Source organism: Atractosteus spatula, chromosome 6 (assembly GCF_055471065.1).
Source record: "Atractosteus spatula isolate fAtrSpa1 chromosome 6, fAtrSpa1.hap1, whole genome shotgun sequence".
In the NCBI taxonomy this organism is placed as follows: Eukaryota; Metazoa; Chordata; class Actinopteri; order Semionotiformes; family Lepisosteidae; genus Atractosteus; species Atractosteus spatula.
In genome coordinates this window covers 29,381,062-29,395,957 of record NC_142711.1, presented here as the reverse complement: position 1 = coordinate 29,395,957, position 14,896 = coordinate 29,381,062, and the positions used below count along the sequence as shown (strand labels likewise).

Below are 14,896 nucleotides of genomic sequence, written 5' to 3'. Positions count from 1 at the left end.
CATTTTTAATACAATTCTGCTTTTTGTATAGAAACGATGAATTTATGTTGAGTAAAATGTATGCATAGCATAAATGAATATTCCTACAAGATGTCTAAACACAATCTATTGGTTAAATATCAGTTAGCCTATCTGACTTCATATTTGCTAATAGTTCTTATGTATTTTGTTTTCTCATACATATGGTTACTCAAGGTTATTTCTTTCTTGTATGTTCTATTTTGTTCTCTTTTTTGTTTTATTTGTTGCTACAGATCTTCAGGCAGAAAACATTTTGTACCTGCTGGAAGATATAAAGCAGATGGAATTTTAGAAACGGTGCTTATTTTGATTTTAATCTTAAAAAAACTATGTTTTGATATCCAGAAAAATACGAATAGATTTAAATTCACTGAAAAACAGTGCTGTGCAAGTAACATATGTAATGCATTTGTAATCTGACTAAAATAAAGTCATTTTCCAACCTTCACAAGAAGAAGTATAAGTTGTGTGGAACAGCTCAGTATTGCAATAAACAAAAAAGACCTGGGTCATGTACACAATAAAATCATCTAAGAATCTACCTATGTATATCAGCATTATAGATATGAGAAGAGTCTAAAATGCAAAATAATACATAGGCTATACAGGTTGGAATTGTTTGTTGTTGGGTTTTTTTTATTTCAACACTTAATATGAGTCGCGTATAGTTTTATTTTATCATGATATAATGATAATCTAAATAAGATGATAAATTGACTTACAGTATATGCTTTTCAGATAACACTGAATACTGTGACTAGTCTGGAAGACCTGAAATTGTTTCTGAATGAGAGTATACATCAGGTATTGTACACTACGAAGGAAACTAATATTTTTTTCTAACATGAAAATGATTGTGTTGGAAATGTCTATATACAGATGTAAAAGTGCTCTCTCTTATTGTCTTTAAAGGACTTCTCATCTACTATTATGTCTCACAAGTTGCACAAATCGCATATGTCCATGAAAAGCAGTTATTTACACTTATTACTTTTATTTATTACTACTATAAATAGTGATGATGATAATATTAGTAGTAACCATAAATTTATTAATGTCATAATATTCTTGGGTTGATATCAAGTTTGTTTATTTTTATTCTGATAGTACTCTGCAAGTACTATCAAGTAAAGGTCAAATGGATTTCCTTCCTGAGTGCTAAAACCAGCATTTTCAAAAATAAGCACAATCAGGGGAAATAGTGGACAGAATACTTCCCTCCCAAGACAAATGAGTGATGACCCATGAGCAACCTACTGTACAATCGCTTACGTTGGAGAGAGAAACCTAAGCTTTCTTTTTTGTACTTGGACAAGAACTGAGTTCAGTTACAGTAGCAAATTGTAAATTGTGCTTGTTTTACCAATAAGTGGCATGTTATGGAGTTCATTCACTTTAACTTAAAAGTACAGCTAGTTAATATTTTTGCTTTGGAATGGACTATGGGGGAGTGCAAGAGGTTAAATTAAATGGTTAAATATCATTTTACACAGTGTCAAAATGGAATGTTATGAGCTAGCAATCATGCCTGCCATACAGTCTGTGTGCCTGTATGTTACACTGTTATAGCTCTTTACTTGTTGTGTTGTAGTTACTTTTTTAATTAATTTGTTGTTTGAAATGACTGAAGACAAATCACAATATTTTTTTTCTCTTTTTTCAGTTTGAGCTGGGTCCCTCTGGATGTATTTTATTAACCATTTCAGCAATTCTTTCCAGATCTATAGAACTGTAAGTCATTTAAACTTTAAATAATGCTTAACAAACTAAAGTGTTCAGATATCATGATTAGTGTCATAATAAATCACAATAAGGTGAATGTTTTGTCAGTTACATTATCCTAGTGGAACACATACAATATGTATTGCACATACAGAATGCAGTCCCACAATAGTACTTCTCAATGTTGCAGAATGTATTAGAGTAATTACTGAAATCTGATGACATAGGCCTTACCAAACACCCACAAACACCATAAAATAGGATAAACCTTCAAAGACCAAATACCAATGAAAATGACCAGAAGTAATGAGATATCAAAGAACAGGACAAGGACTCAAAGTGTGAAACAGACTTCTTCCTGAGTATGTACTGTACAGTGGTGTGAAAAGGTAAGTACACTCCATGAAAAGGTCTTATTAACATTTTTGGACAAAAGGGTATTTGATCTTCATTTCGACAAAACTTATAAAGGTGATCTAATTTTAAAAAATAACATTGAAAAATCAAATTTGGCACTCATTTGTACTACTTAAATCAATAGAAATGCAATTTCCTTGTGGGAAAAAAGTTAGTACACCCCTACCTTTATCATTGGATCAAATGCCTAAAATTAGAATCAGGTGCACCAAAACAGGTGCAAATGAATAGAATATCATTAGAGAGTAACATGGAGGGCACTGCCTTATATAAACATCAGACACCTGTGATCTGGTTTGGTTTTAGCAATTGAGGTATATGGCTACATCATGTCAAGATCAAAAGTGCTCTCTGAGGCTCTCAGAAGAAAGATTGTTGATGCTTATGAGTCTGGGAAAGGGTTTTAAAGCCATTTCCAAGCAATTTGTAGTCAATCACTCCACTGTCCGAAAGATCATCTACAAATGGAGAAAATTGCAAACCACTGGCAATCTATCCAGGCCAGGTCGTCTCACCAAATTCAGACCAAGAGCTGACTGAAAGATGCTGCAGGAAGTCTCCAAGAACCCCAGGATAACATCAAGGGATTTATAGGCAAGTCTTGCCTCAGTCAATGTCAAAGTGCATAAGTCAACCATCCAAAAGAGACTGCACAACTTTGCCCTACATGTGAGGTCAGGAAGGAAGAAGCCTCTGCTCTCAAAAAAGAATATTCACGACTGAAGTTTGCCAGACAACACCTAGGTGAAGATCAGGACTATTGGAACAATGTGCTCTGGACGGATGAGACAAGGATAGAGCTGTTTGGCCACAATGCAGACGTCATGTTTGGCAAAAACCAAAAACTGCCTTTGACCAAAAGAACCTCATACCAACTGTAATGCATGGTGGTGGAAACATTATGGTTTGGGGGTGCTTTTCTGTCTCAGGGCCTGGCCAGCTTGCCATCATAGAGTCAACCATAAATTCCACATTGTACCAGGGAGTACTTGATGAGTATGTGATGCCATATGTCAAAAGGCTGAAGCTGAACCGTAAGTGCACATTACAACAAGACAATGACCCAAAACACCCAAGCAAATCCACAAAAGAATGTCTCCGAAAGAAATGGAGGGTTATGGAATGGCCAAGTCAAAGCCCAGATCTTAACCCCATAGAAATGCTGTGGGCGGATTTGAAGTGGGCAGTGCATGCATGAAAGTCCTCAAACATCACACAGTTGAAGGAGTTCTGTAAGGAGAAATAGGCAAAAACTTCTCCAAGTCGATGTAGGAGAAACGCCTACAAGAAGTGATTTCTGCCAAAGAGGGCAACACCGGCTATTGAAGCTAGGGGGTGTACTTTTTTTTTTTCCACAGCAGACAATTGCATTTCTGACTTTTATTTTTGTTGAATAAATTATTGCAAAGAATAATTTTCATTGTTATTTGTTAAATTAGATCACCTTTATCTATCAATATTTTTTAAATGAAGATCAAATATCCATACATGCAAATATGTTGAAAAACACACACCTTTTCATTGGGTGTACTTACCTTACTTTACTTTTTCACAGCACTGTATACTGTATATATACTGTACAGTATATGTAAATTTCCCTGAGTTGGGAAACCTTTGCAGTGTGTGTCTGCTCTGCAGCACAGACCCAACACTGGGATGATTCACCCTTTCATCAAACTGGGATGATGTACTTCGTGGATTATCACAGGGATTAGGACTACTCCTCTTCTTAATTTAAATCAATGACCATGATTCTGTTATTGTTAGTATACTGAACTAGTGATGTTTGCAGGTGATGCTAAAATAGAAGGATTAGCAAATACTGTAGAAGTAGAATGTTGAATTAAAAAAATGTATATAAAATTCAAGAATAGCAGATGATGTAAAATATAGATGAGTACATACTGTATTTTGCATACAGGTAGTGAAGACTGTCACTTATAACCTCTGATTATAAGTTTGGTTTTGTTTTTGAAAAGTTCAACTCTTTTTGTTTTTTTAATGATTCTGATATTGACTTTATCAAAGAGTTGGTCTATTCAAATTGAACTTGAACATGTCAAGAAGCCTTAAGATTCTATCTTTCAGCATGTCCTATGAGATTCCAACTGCTTCCCAAGATTTTATCAGATTATAGATTGTCACTCTAATATAATATATAGTGTATTGAAAAATTTTTGCAACTTCTGAAGTAAAGATTGCCTTTTATGTATCCTAGAATGTTATTTTAGCTACTAATAACCGTGTTATTGTGATAATTAAGTAGTAAACACTGTTTTCCTGTTTAGGTGTCTTACATGTGTAATATGTCTATTTAATGAGCAATGTTTTTGAGAAACTGCACACTCCCTACTTTTAGGTTTAGATCTTTTTTTTTCATTTCCTATGTAACATGTAAAATAATATATTTATACAATAATAGTGACAGTTAAAATCTGAAATATATTTGCAAAAATCATTCACAGAATTTGTTCTAAAGGAAGGGTGTATGTTTTGCTAAAGGTTGCAGTTTGCTAATCCAGAGACTGCAAGATTATGATGTTGTGTTAAACAATTTTACTTCCATATTCCCTCTAAAAGTTCCCTCAGAGAGCAAAATAGGGATGTGTTTTCTCAAATCTCTGAAACACAGACATGTATAAGTGCCTTTTTATAGCTTAGATGTAGCCCTGAACATTATCATTCTAGAATGTTTGACTGTAGATCGCAATTCAACAACTCAGATGTCTCTTTTGCAGACAAAACCCCTCTTTACCAGTTTTTGTCAGTTAAATCCGATGTTTGTTAAAGTGAAGTCCGTTAAAATGTGGGTTTACTGTAACTAAAACCTTAATTGATTTATCTTAAGCCTAGGCTTTGGACACACTTCATACATCTGTATTTATTATTATTTTTTTAAAGAACAAAAACATTTTGTGATTTGTCATTTGTGATTTTTTTTCCAAATACTTAACAAAGGATATACAGATGCAGCCATTCAAAATGCGCGGGCGATACCGCATTATTTTGCGGTACGCTGTACGCAGTCTACCGCAAGCTACCGGTAAATACCGCGAGTTACCGTAAATTCTCCTATAATACGACAAGCAAAATAATAGTATCCGGAATTTCCGCAAGGTGGAGCTAATAAAGCTCAACCTCTCATGTTTGAGCTGTGGCCATCAAAGTCTTTAACGAAGATATTACTAATAGTATTAATAATGAATGACCTTGGACAAGCTGTAAGTGTAAACTCAAAGTATTGCCCTGGTCAACATTCTTTTTTTCATTGACCATCTTTGTAAAAGTAACACCACAGCATTTCGCAATCACGCATTTGTTTCCAATCATGCAAAGTACAGTGATTCACCATGTCTTTCACATGCTCATAAAAGAGATTGATTTAGGAACATAAACATATTACCGTATGCAAACTGTACTGTATACAGTATGTATATGTATATTTAATGTCTTAACTGTGCCCGTTTAAGTATTGACTATTCATATCTAATTTTACCACTGAAGGGAAATCTTAGTAGCTGAGCATAAAAAGAATAGGAGCATACTGCAACGCGTGTGAAGGCCATAAACGATATTAATTTTGGAACATAAACATACAGTATATGGCTGGTCTCGGTACTTTAAAGAAAACATACACGAAACATGGTTTCATTATGACCAGAATCTGTCTTGAGATATTTTTAACTTGATTTACAGTATTTGAGAGGTATGTCTTAACACCGATACTACAGTGCTTAAGTACTGCTCACGTATATGTTTCTAGGTTTATATTATGCATTTCATAAGGTCAAATTACTTTTGAGCAACTAATAAGAAGCGCGAAACGGTATGCGTTTTAGTTTCGTTTCGTGCTGGGACCCGTGGATTGATTAGAGATATCAAGTACATACAAGTCATTTTTTAAATGTTGTAGTTCGTCTTGAAAAAATGTTACGAGTACATCATCTATCAACAATTACACAGGTTCTGTTTCCATATTGCGGATTTTGGTTACGTAATATTATTTTCTAGATTTCACGTTGTGAATATATGATTTGGGCAAACAGAGCCGCAAAGAAGTACATTATGGGTTGTTGTTTTTTTTATGCAGTTTTATCTAGAACAAGCGATGCTTAAACCTTTGTCTGATTCTTGTGAAACTATCCACAGGACAGTTACAGTACCTAGGAGTTGACTTCAGTGATGTCACTGATGGGATGTTTCTAAAAATCCATCCTCTGTAAAACGTCTTCTCTAGTTGTCCTGCATATGTATTCGCTAATGAAGCTGTGTGTTCTGAGCCTGGATCTCTACATTTCTGTATGAACCAGCTTAGAGGGCTAAAGACAGCTTGTGTTTAAATTGAGTGTAAGGCAATTTATGCTTCTAAAGTCATGGTCAGCATTTATTATTGTACTGTGCTGTAAACTTGTTCTGTGCCAAGTCACATTATTTTATAGCGTTTTTATAGCGTTATCAAATCCGGTGGAGTTTCCTGACTCCCATGTCACATGGTCTGTGATTGAAACTTGTAAAACCGGTTTAATTCGTCACAGCCAGCACTCCGGTTGTAAAGTAGAAGCAGGCGAGATTTCCAGCGAAAAACACCTCCCCCTTCTTCAGGTGTGAGGGTCTTCTGCTCAGAATGAAACGCTAAAATGTAATGTAGGCTCTGAATGGGTTCAATTGTGATTTGGGCTTGATTAAGGTCGCTGCCTTTCATCTAAAACCCTACTTGAATCCTTCTAAACTAAAAATCAGTGTTTGTGAGTTCTAAATAAAGAGGTATCCAGGTAACAGTGAAACGGGCGGACAGTCTGGGGAGATCGCCCGTTTTCCATGTAAATAGTTCCCTGGTTCCGCACCCCTTGGTGTTTCTCTCGCTCTCTCTCGGGTCACCTGATCATTAGCTCGAAAGATTTGAGTGCTTTGTGTATATTCTAATGGTAGTGGGGGCAGGGTGTGTGGGAACAGGTTTGGTTGAAATTGCATTGGAGATCTATGTTCTTCACACCTGAAACATTTTCTCTGAAAGCATTTTCTTCGCAGTTTAACCGATCTTGTTACAGCATGTTACAGTTTACTATTATTAACCATATTAATTTTAAGTGCTTAATGTAAAATCTTGTAAAAATATATTTTCATTGTTCAAATATACATTAAGTCTGACTATCATATAATAAGTTAAATACAAAACTAAAGAAAAAATAGGGTTAAATATAATTCAAAATATTTTGCTAACAATGTTAACTGTTTATGAATAATAAAATGTATTAGCTAAGGAGTAGGATGGCACAGTTGTTAGTATGTTTTTTGTTTTGTTTCTTTTTCATAAATACAACAGTAGTACCTGATGTCTCAGTGGCTTTCAAAATTAAATTATGGATGCAAACCTGTGAACTAAAAAGATAACTAAGATATCCATCCATTTATAATGGTGGCAAAGTGGTTAGCATTGCTATCTTGCAGCACTGGGGTCCTAGGTTCAATTCCTGCCATCCTGTGTGTGTGGGGTTTACATGTTCTCTCTGGGTTACATGGTTTTTCTCCATATGTGTGATATGACTCCCTCTCGCACTCCAAAACATACTGGTAAGTTAATTGGTTTATGGGAAAACTGGCCCTGGTGTGTGTGTGTGTTTGTGTCTGTCTGTCCTGTGATGGACTGGCGCTATGTCCAGGGTGTATTCTGCCTTGTGTCCGTTGCTTACTGGGATAGGCTCCAAATCCTCTGTACTGGATAAAGAGATTAGAAATGGAAGTAAAGGCACTGTGTGGATGGAACTATACACAGTGTTAGAAACCCACTATGAAATGGCAGCATCTCACTGAGAATAAAATATTTTATACTGCTGGCTTAAGGAAACAGCCTTTCCACCTCTCTTGCACATCAGTATCCATACCTAGTTATTTAAACAACTTGCCTCTAATTATAAACATCTTAATATGCTGGCTCTGTGGATCCGCATCAGCTATGTTTGCCCATTCCTTCAATTCATGTGCATCCAACACACAGTTCAATGCCAGCAACTACACATAATCTAAAATACAATCCTTATTTCAGTATCTATGTAAACATATAGTCTGTTAACTTCATCATCTTCATCAAAAGTATGCCTAACCCCTTAGGAAGTGTTCTTGTTATAAGTGTATTCCTCAGCTTTCCCCAAACTATCTTCTTCTTGCCAACATCTCTAGTCTTTTATCCTGCAATAACTCAGCCAACACTTAAATCTCCAAAAGCTGCTTGTGTTAATTTCTTTAAATCACAAATATCATGTGTAAATACTGGCCATGTAATACTCTGCATTGTGGAGTAATAGTTTATTTTAAAGGGAACTAGAGAAACTAAGAACTAGAGAAATCTAGTTTTTTTCTAGAATTAATAAATGCACATCCTGTTCACTGAGGAAATTAAATCCACACTGAGCAATCTTCAATATGTTCAGAATATGACAGCAAGAATCCTATCTGGGATGCATTACACCTGTTTTCAAGTCCTTGCACTGGTTACCTATCAGATTTTGAGTCAACTTCAAAATCCTTATCCTCCTTATATACTGTCCTACAACTGTTATTATTGATCTCCGAATTATTGTACTTGACATTACTTCATTCAGCCTTTCCTGAACGTCTATGACAGGCAGAGAGAGTGCTGTTTCTGGTGCGATCTTTTACAGCTGACATTTCACTGTTTTAAACGAACAAGAAATTAGATTGCTCATAAATCACTTATTCTATATAAACACAGCGTAATTGCCCTCCGAAAATCTTCTTTTTCTTGTTCGTTTTAGAGACCTTGATCGAAACTGATTTTAGATGTCAGAAAGGATTTATTTTCTCTGTATTTCCTACATTGCTTTGTCGAGATTTTAACTTTATATCTAACTTTATATCTAGGCTCAGATTTCAACTATAAATCGTACAGTAATTAATAGCAGTAAATACTGATGTTTATACATAAAAAAGTCATGCCTTGGAGTATAGACCCCCAAAGGAATGCCATAGACTCAAACTGCAAAATAAACACATACAGAAAGAAAGTATTTGTATTGTAATTGCAAATCCTGGTACTGTATGAGTGATTGGTATGACTTTCCTCATTACAAATCTCTTATTAGAATTTAAATTTCTCTGTAACTCCAGGTCAGAACAGAGAAAATGTAACTGCCTTAAGGAGTTTACGATTATGAAAAATAGAAGGATAAGCATGATACGTATGTCTTCTGTCATTTTCTAAGTCATGTTACTGAGCACCAAATCTTATTGAGAATATGAATCCATTTAAGGTTTATACCATTAAAGTAACGGTTTATTCCATGCTGAAAATGTTTGTACCAGACTTTTTTGAGGCCTGTTTAATTGTGTCTGAAGTCTGATGTTGTAAATTTTATTGTTAAAAAGATCCATGAAAATGTCACTACTAAAGTTAGCTGGTACTGTTGGTACTGTAAGTGGCAAGTAGAGCTCATATTTTAGATTTTGTGTAGTTGCTAGCGTTGAACTGTGTGTTGGATGCACATGAATTGAAGGAATGGGCAAACATAGCTGATGCGGATCCACAGAGCCAGCATATTAAGATGTTTATAATTAGAGGCAATTTGTTTAAATAACTAGGTATGGATACTGATGTGCAAGAGAGGTGGAAAGGCTGTTTCCTTAAGCCAGATGCTGCCATTTCATAGTGGGTTTCTAACACTGTGTATAGTTCCATCCACACAGTGCCTTTACTTCCATCCATTTCTAATCTCTTTATCCAGTACAGAGGATTTGGAGCCTATCCCAGTAAGCGACGGACACAAGGCAGAATACACCCTGGACATAGCGCCAGTCCATCACAGGACAGACAGACACAAACACACACACACCAAGGCCAGTTTAAATCTAACCTCAGAACCTTTCTTTTCAGAAGACTTAGTGTCTGTATCTGCTTCATTTTCTAATTTTGGTAGCACCTCTAACGGCTTGTCTTTCTTATATGCATTTACTTTGTAATCTGTGGTCCTTTTATCTGTTTTTACATCTACTGTATTGCTTTGAGATGCCACCTTTAATGGTGATATATCAAATAAAGTTTTTTATTATTGTTATAGGGAAACATGATCAGATTGTCCCTGGTTCAGAAAAAAAGATCTAAAGTATACTAGTTTGTCACTCTTCTAATTCCCTTTGCTAAATGACTTTTCATACTAATCTGATCAATCTAACTGCCAGTTTTCTGTGCTTTCTCTATCCTGCTAGATTTGCAATTATTCTGAAAATTTTCATCTTGAAATAACTCATTTCTAAATACCTTTTTCACTGTTAACATCTTGCAGCAACTCTGCGACAAAATATACACTCTGACAGTTCATCCTGCTACCAACATTAAATAGAACAAATCTTAAGATTTCTATATTTATGTCTTTATTTAGTGGTTTCATTAGTGACAAAGGCTAAACTTTCTTGGAAAAATGTCTTTTATGTGTTGTGGAAAAAACTGACTTGCTTTAACAAAATATGTTTACAAATCCTTTCACCTGGCATTTTCGTAGTTAGAAATTATGGAACGCTCTGTTAAAAGCAAGGGAGTTTTTATGTCCGTTGCAGTTCTTTTGCAACATGAATATAATTATATCGTTATTAATTTCTTGAGATACGCGATTCCATATTATATTCCCTTTTAATCAAATTCTAAAAGTATGCTTGTTGACTCCGGTATCGTGTTAGTTAAAGACTTCGATGCTTAAAATGTTTAGGGAGAAATGGAATACTGGTGTGTATTTTTTTCTTTAAAGTACCAAGACCAGCCATATACTGTATGTTTATGTTCCAAAATTAATATCGTTTATGGCCTTCACACGCGTTGCAGTATGCTCCTATTCTTTTTATGCTCAGGCACTAAGTAAAAGGAGATGCTTCATATTGCTTGACTAATTTTAAAAACTAAGTTAGAAATGCAGACGCTCCCTCGGTGCGCTGCTCTGGTGCGCCGGCTCTTACACAGTGCCTGTCTGCCGTAAGCGTTACAATATACATACCCAACACTGCTTGTACCCATCTGTCATGCAAATAAAACACCTTGAATTGAATTGAATTGAGGGGAGAAGGGGGGGATACTAAAGCCAATACTGGCTCAATGGGCTTTGACGTGCTAATGCGTTGGTTTAACAGTCCGGGTGTGGCAGGCTTCCAATGTCAACTCGACTCGATTGGAAGACAATGAACGTATTTTAGCCCTAAATGAATTAATAGCAAACATGGTTTACATAAAATACATTTTTCCAAGAAAGTTTATAATAATACGATCTATAGTTGAAATCTGAGCCTACTTTAAAAATAAAGGAAAAGCATTTTCAGAGAGCAATCACGCTGTGTTTATGTAGAAAAAGCGATTAGGTTTATGAGCAATCTAATTACCTAATCGCTTAAAACGCTATATAAAATAAAGTTTATTTAGAGATGAATGATCAATGTGGTAGTTTAAATAATGTGAGTCAGGAAACTAACACAGCGCCACCGGATTTAATAACGCAATAAAAACGCTATAAAATAATGTGACACAGTACAGCACAGTACAATAATACTGACCATGACTTTAGAAGCATAAATTACCTTACACTCAATTTAAACACAAGCTGTCTTTCTGTATGAACCTCTAAGCTGGTTCATACAGAAAATGTAGAAATGCATTAGCCTGATTATGATTAAAAACACATAATTAAACACGTGTTTGCGATTTAAATCAGAACACGATTTAAATCAATATAAATGTTTATATTGTAACGCATACTGTCCAGCCTCCATTTCTCTATAAAAATTTACTGTTGCACACACACACACAATAGAAGCAGGAACCGCTGTCAGAAGGGAAGATATGTTCAAAATATCGCAAATATCGATCATGTTGCGATATTTTGAAATATAAAAGTCAACTGATTGTCCATAATATCGCTTACCTATTTTTTCGAAGAAATGTTTGTTAAAATAAAAGTTCAGCACCAGCTGGATTCGAACACACAACCTGCCAGTTGGTAGTCACGCACCTAGACCAGTAGGCTACAAGAGAGCTCGCATGATCAGGCAGGCGAAACAGCCCTACACAGCCCTGCCGCAGTACACGGATATAATCATACCGTTATTAAATTCTTTAGATACGCGATTCCATATTATATTCCCTTTTAATCAAATTCTAAAAGTATGCTTGTTGACTCCGGTATCACGTTAGTTAAAGACTTCGAAGCTTACAATGTTTAGGGAGAAATGGAATACCGGTGTGTATTTTTTTCTTTAAAGTACCAAGACCAGCTATATACTGTATGTTTACGTTCCAAAATTAATATCGTTTATGGCCTTCACACGCGTTACAGTATGCTCCTATTCTTTTTATGCTCAGCTACTAAGATTTCCCTTCAGTGGTAAAATTCAATATCTACAACGGGCACAGTAAAGACGTTTACAGTAAGTCTTTCTACGACAGACCAACGGACCACGAGTGCCCCTGTCGGTCAACCAATCACGCACCGCGGTATCCCGTGTCATCATACCTGCGGTATCTGTACCGCGGTGTCTGTGCCGCGCACTTTGAATGGCTGCATCTGTAGAAACATTTTGGTATTAAAGAAGGTTTTCTGTTATGTACTGTAGCATCTTGCCAAGTTTAATGAGCCCATGGAGTCAGTCTTTGTAGTCTGGTTCATCAAGTTCAAAATGCCATAGATTATGGTCAGGTGTACTAATACAAACTTACTTTGCGTTCAATGTCATTTAAAAAAACTGTAAAGCTAGAAAATTGCAATAAAGTACCAATTTACTGATATTCTAGGCACATATACAACATTAGTGTGTAGTTTATAACAATAATAGACAATAGTTTAGTGTACAATTTATAACGGTTATTGCATGTATTTGTCATTGTTTCATAAGGGAATATGTAGTCTTGTGTATTATAACAAAAAACTGTTATTTTCCCCCATGTCTTTAAAAATAATAAATCGGTATCTGTTCTAAAGTGTTTATCATCTTAATATACTCTGTAAAGATTGGTATAACTTAGATGCTTTATGCATCTACATTTTTATTTATTCCATTTATTCCATACCATTTAAATTTAAAAGGATGTCAAAATGTTTTATAATAAAAATTTTCACTTCAGTACACATTATAAGGGATTTTTGTCATGATAACGATTATATGTTTAATTTCAGTTTTATACTCTCTTTAATCACACATATTCAATTTTATTGTGAAGCATGGAATTAATACAGTATATATGTAATTTGTTTCTAATGCTCTTCTGCAAAGACTTTGGAATATATTACTTTTGCTGTAACTTAAATGGAGGAAAGATTACCGGTAGTGAGAACTGCTGGACAGTGTCAAAGTTTTCCATTTACCCTGGGAGCAAGATTAGTTTTCGTATATTATCTATCAACCCAGCAGTTGTTTCCGATGTGAAATCCAGGCATATCTTTTAGAATTCCAAAAATACTGGATAATGTGTGGTTTCTATTGTTTCATGCTTGCTTGTGTAGTTCCAATTTCCAGTTATTGTGTTTGTAGCATGTTCTAACATGATGTAATAGCAGGTCCGACACTTATGGGATTGTTAAAAAGTGGAATCTCATGTGTGCAGAGAACTTCCACCAATTTTGATTGATGTGCCATTTCTAGTGAGATAAATATTTAACAGATTATCATTTTATCATAATTTTATCATATTTTTACAAATGTGGAGTTAAAAAACTTGCAAAAATCAGGATTTGACCGAGGGGTTTAGTTAATAAGTGAAATAATTATTCATAACCCCCAATTGTAAGTGATTTCTCTAGAATACACATGAACAGATGTTATAATTAGAACCATGTGAATGATTTTTTTCTCTGGCACATCTTTGGTAAGAGGAGTAATAATCCAGGCACACATGGTTAAAAAAATATTTATTACAATGACACTAGACAAATACTACACTACACCCAACAAAACATACAAAACACAAGGCCTAACATTCTGGTCACCCAGAAAATCCCAGACTGCTACTAAGCATTAAACTCTTAATGCCTACAGAGGCCACATAAGAGATAAGCTACCTTCTAACTAAATACAATATAACCTGCAGTTAAATCTCTCTCTCTGCACCCCGGATGCCACAAAATATATGCGAGCCTACTGTACAGTATATCCCTATTCATAAAAATGCACCCTAAGCAGAAAAGACAAGAAAAGAGAATGCCATGCTCTCTCTTGCATGGTTCTAATACTTAGCTCCAGTCAGGTTTGGTTTGGATGATATAAGTGCTCTTATATTGTGTGTTTCTGTACTGATCCTTGACAATCATTAACCCACTTGCCTAGGTATACTAAGGTAAACTTTACAATTGAAAACTGAAGGGGCTCCCCAGACCTTAGAAACCCTAGCAGTGTTTACTCTTCCAAGTGTCACAAACTTTGTCTAAAATCTAAGAGACACTTCTCAATCACCTAAAGCTGTAACACTATCTTTTGTTTAATTGTAATAAAGGTGTTAAAGTTATTATTTGTATCGAGTAATTTCTCTTCAGCTTCCATTTATTTCAGCATGTTTTTGCCAGTCTGAAGAGCTGCACATTTCAATTATTTCAATTAACACAGTTCTTTGAGAGAATGTATTGAAAATGTGTTTAAAAAAAAACATTTCTGCCTTACCTATTTGATACATTGGCTTTTGGTAGATGAAAAAAAAAATCTTTATGATCTTTTCGATTACTGCAATGCTTTATATCAAAGTGCTTCTAACACT

General features: G+C 35.1%; 1 protein-coding gene across 1 annotated transcript in view; it reads left to right on the top strand.

Annotated features, from left to right (window-relative positions):
- Positions 1–14,896, top strand: part of mindy4 (MINDY lysine 48 deubiquitinase 4) — a 66,625-nt gene that overhangs the window by 38,388 nt on the left and 13,341 nt on the right. Inside the window, exons 11-13 of the mRNA XM_088918830.1 lie at positions 255–318; positions 760–825; positions 1,685–1,752. Of these exons, the coding sequence (XP_088774956.1) occupies positions 255–318; positions 760–825; positions 1,685–1,752 (198 nt within the window). The remainder of the gene's footprint in view (positions 1–254; positions 319–759; positions 826–1,684; positions 1,753–14,896) is intronic.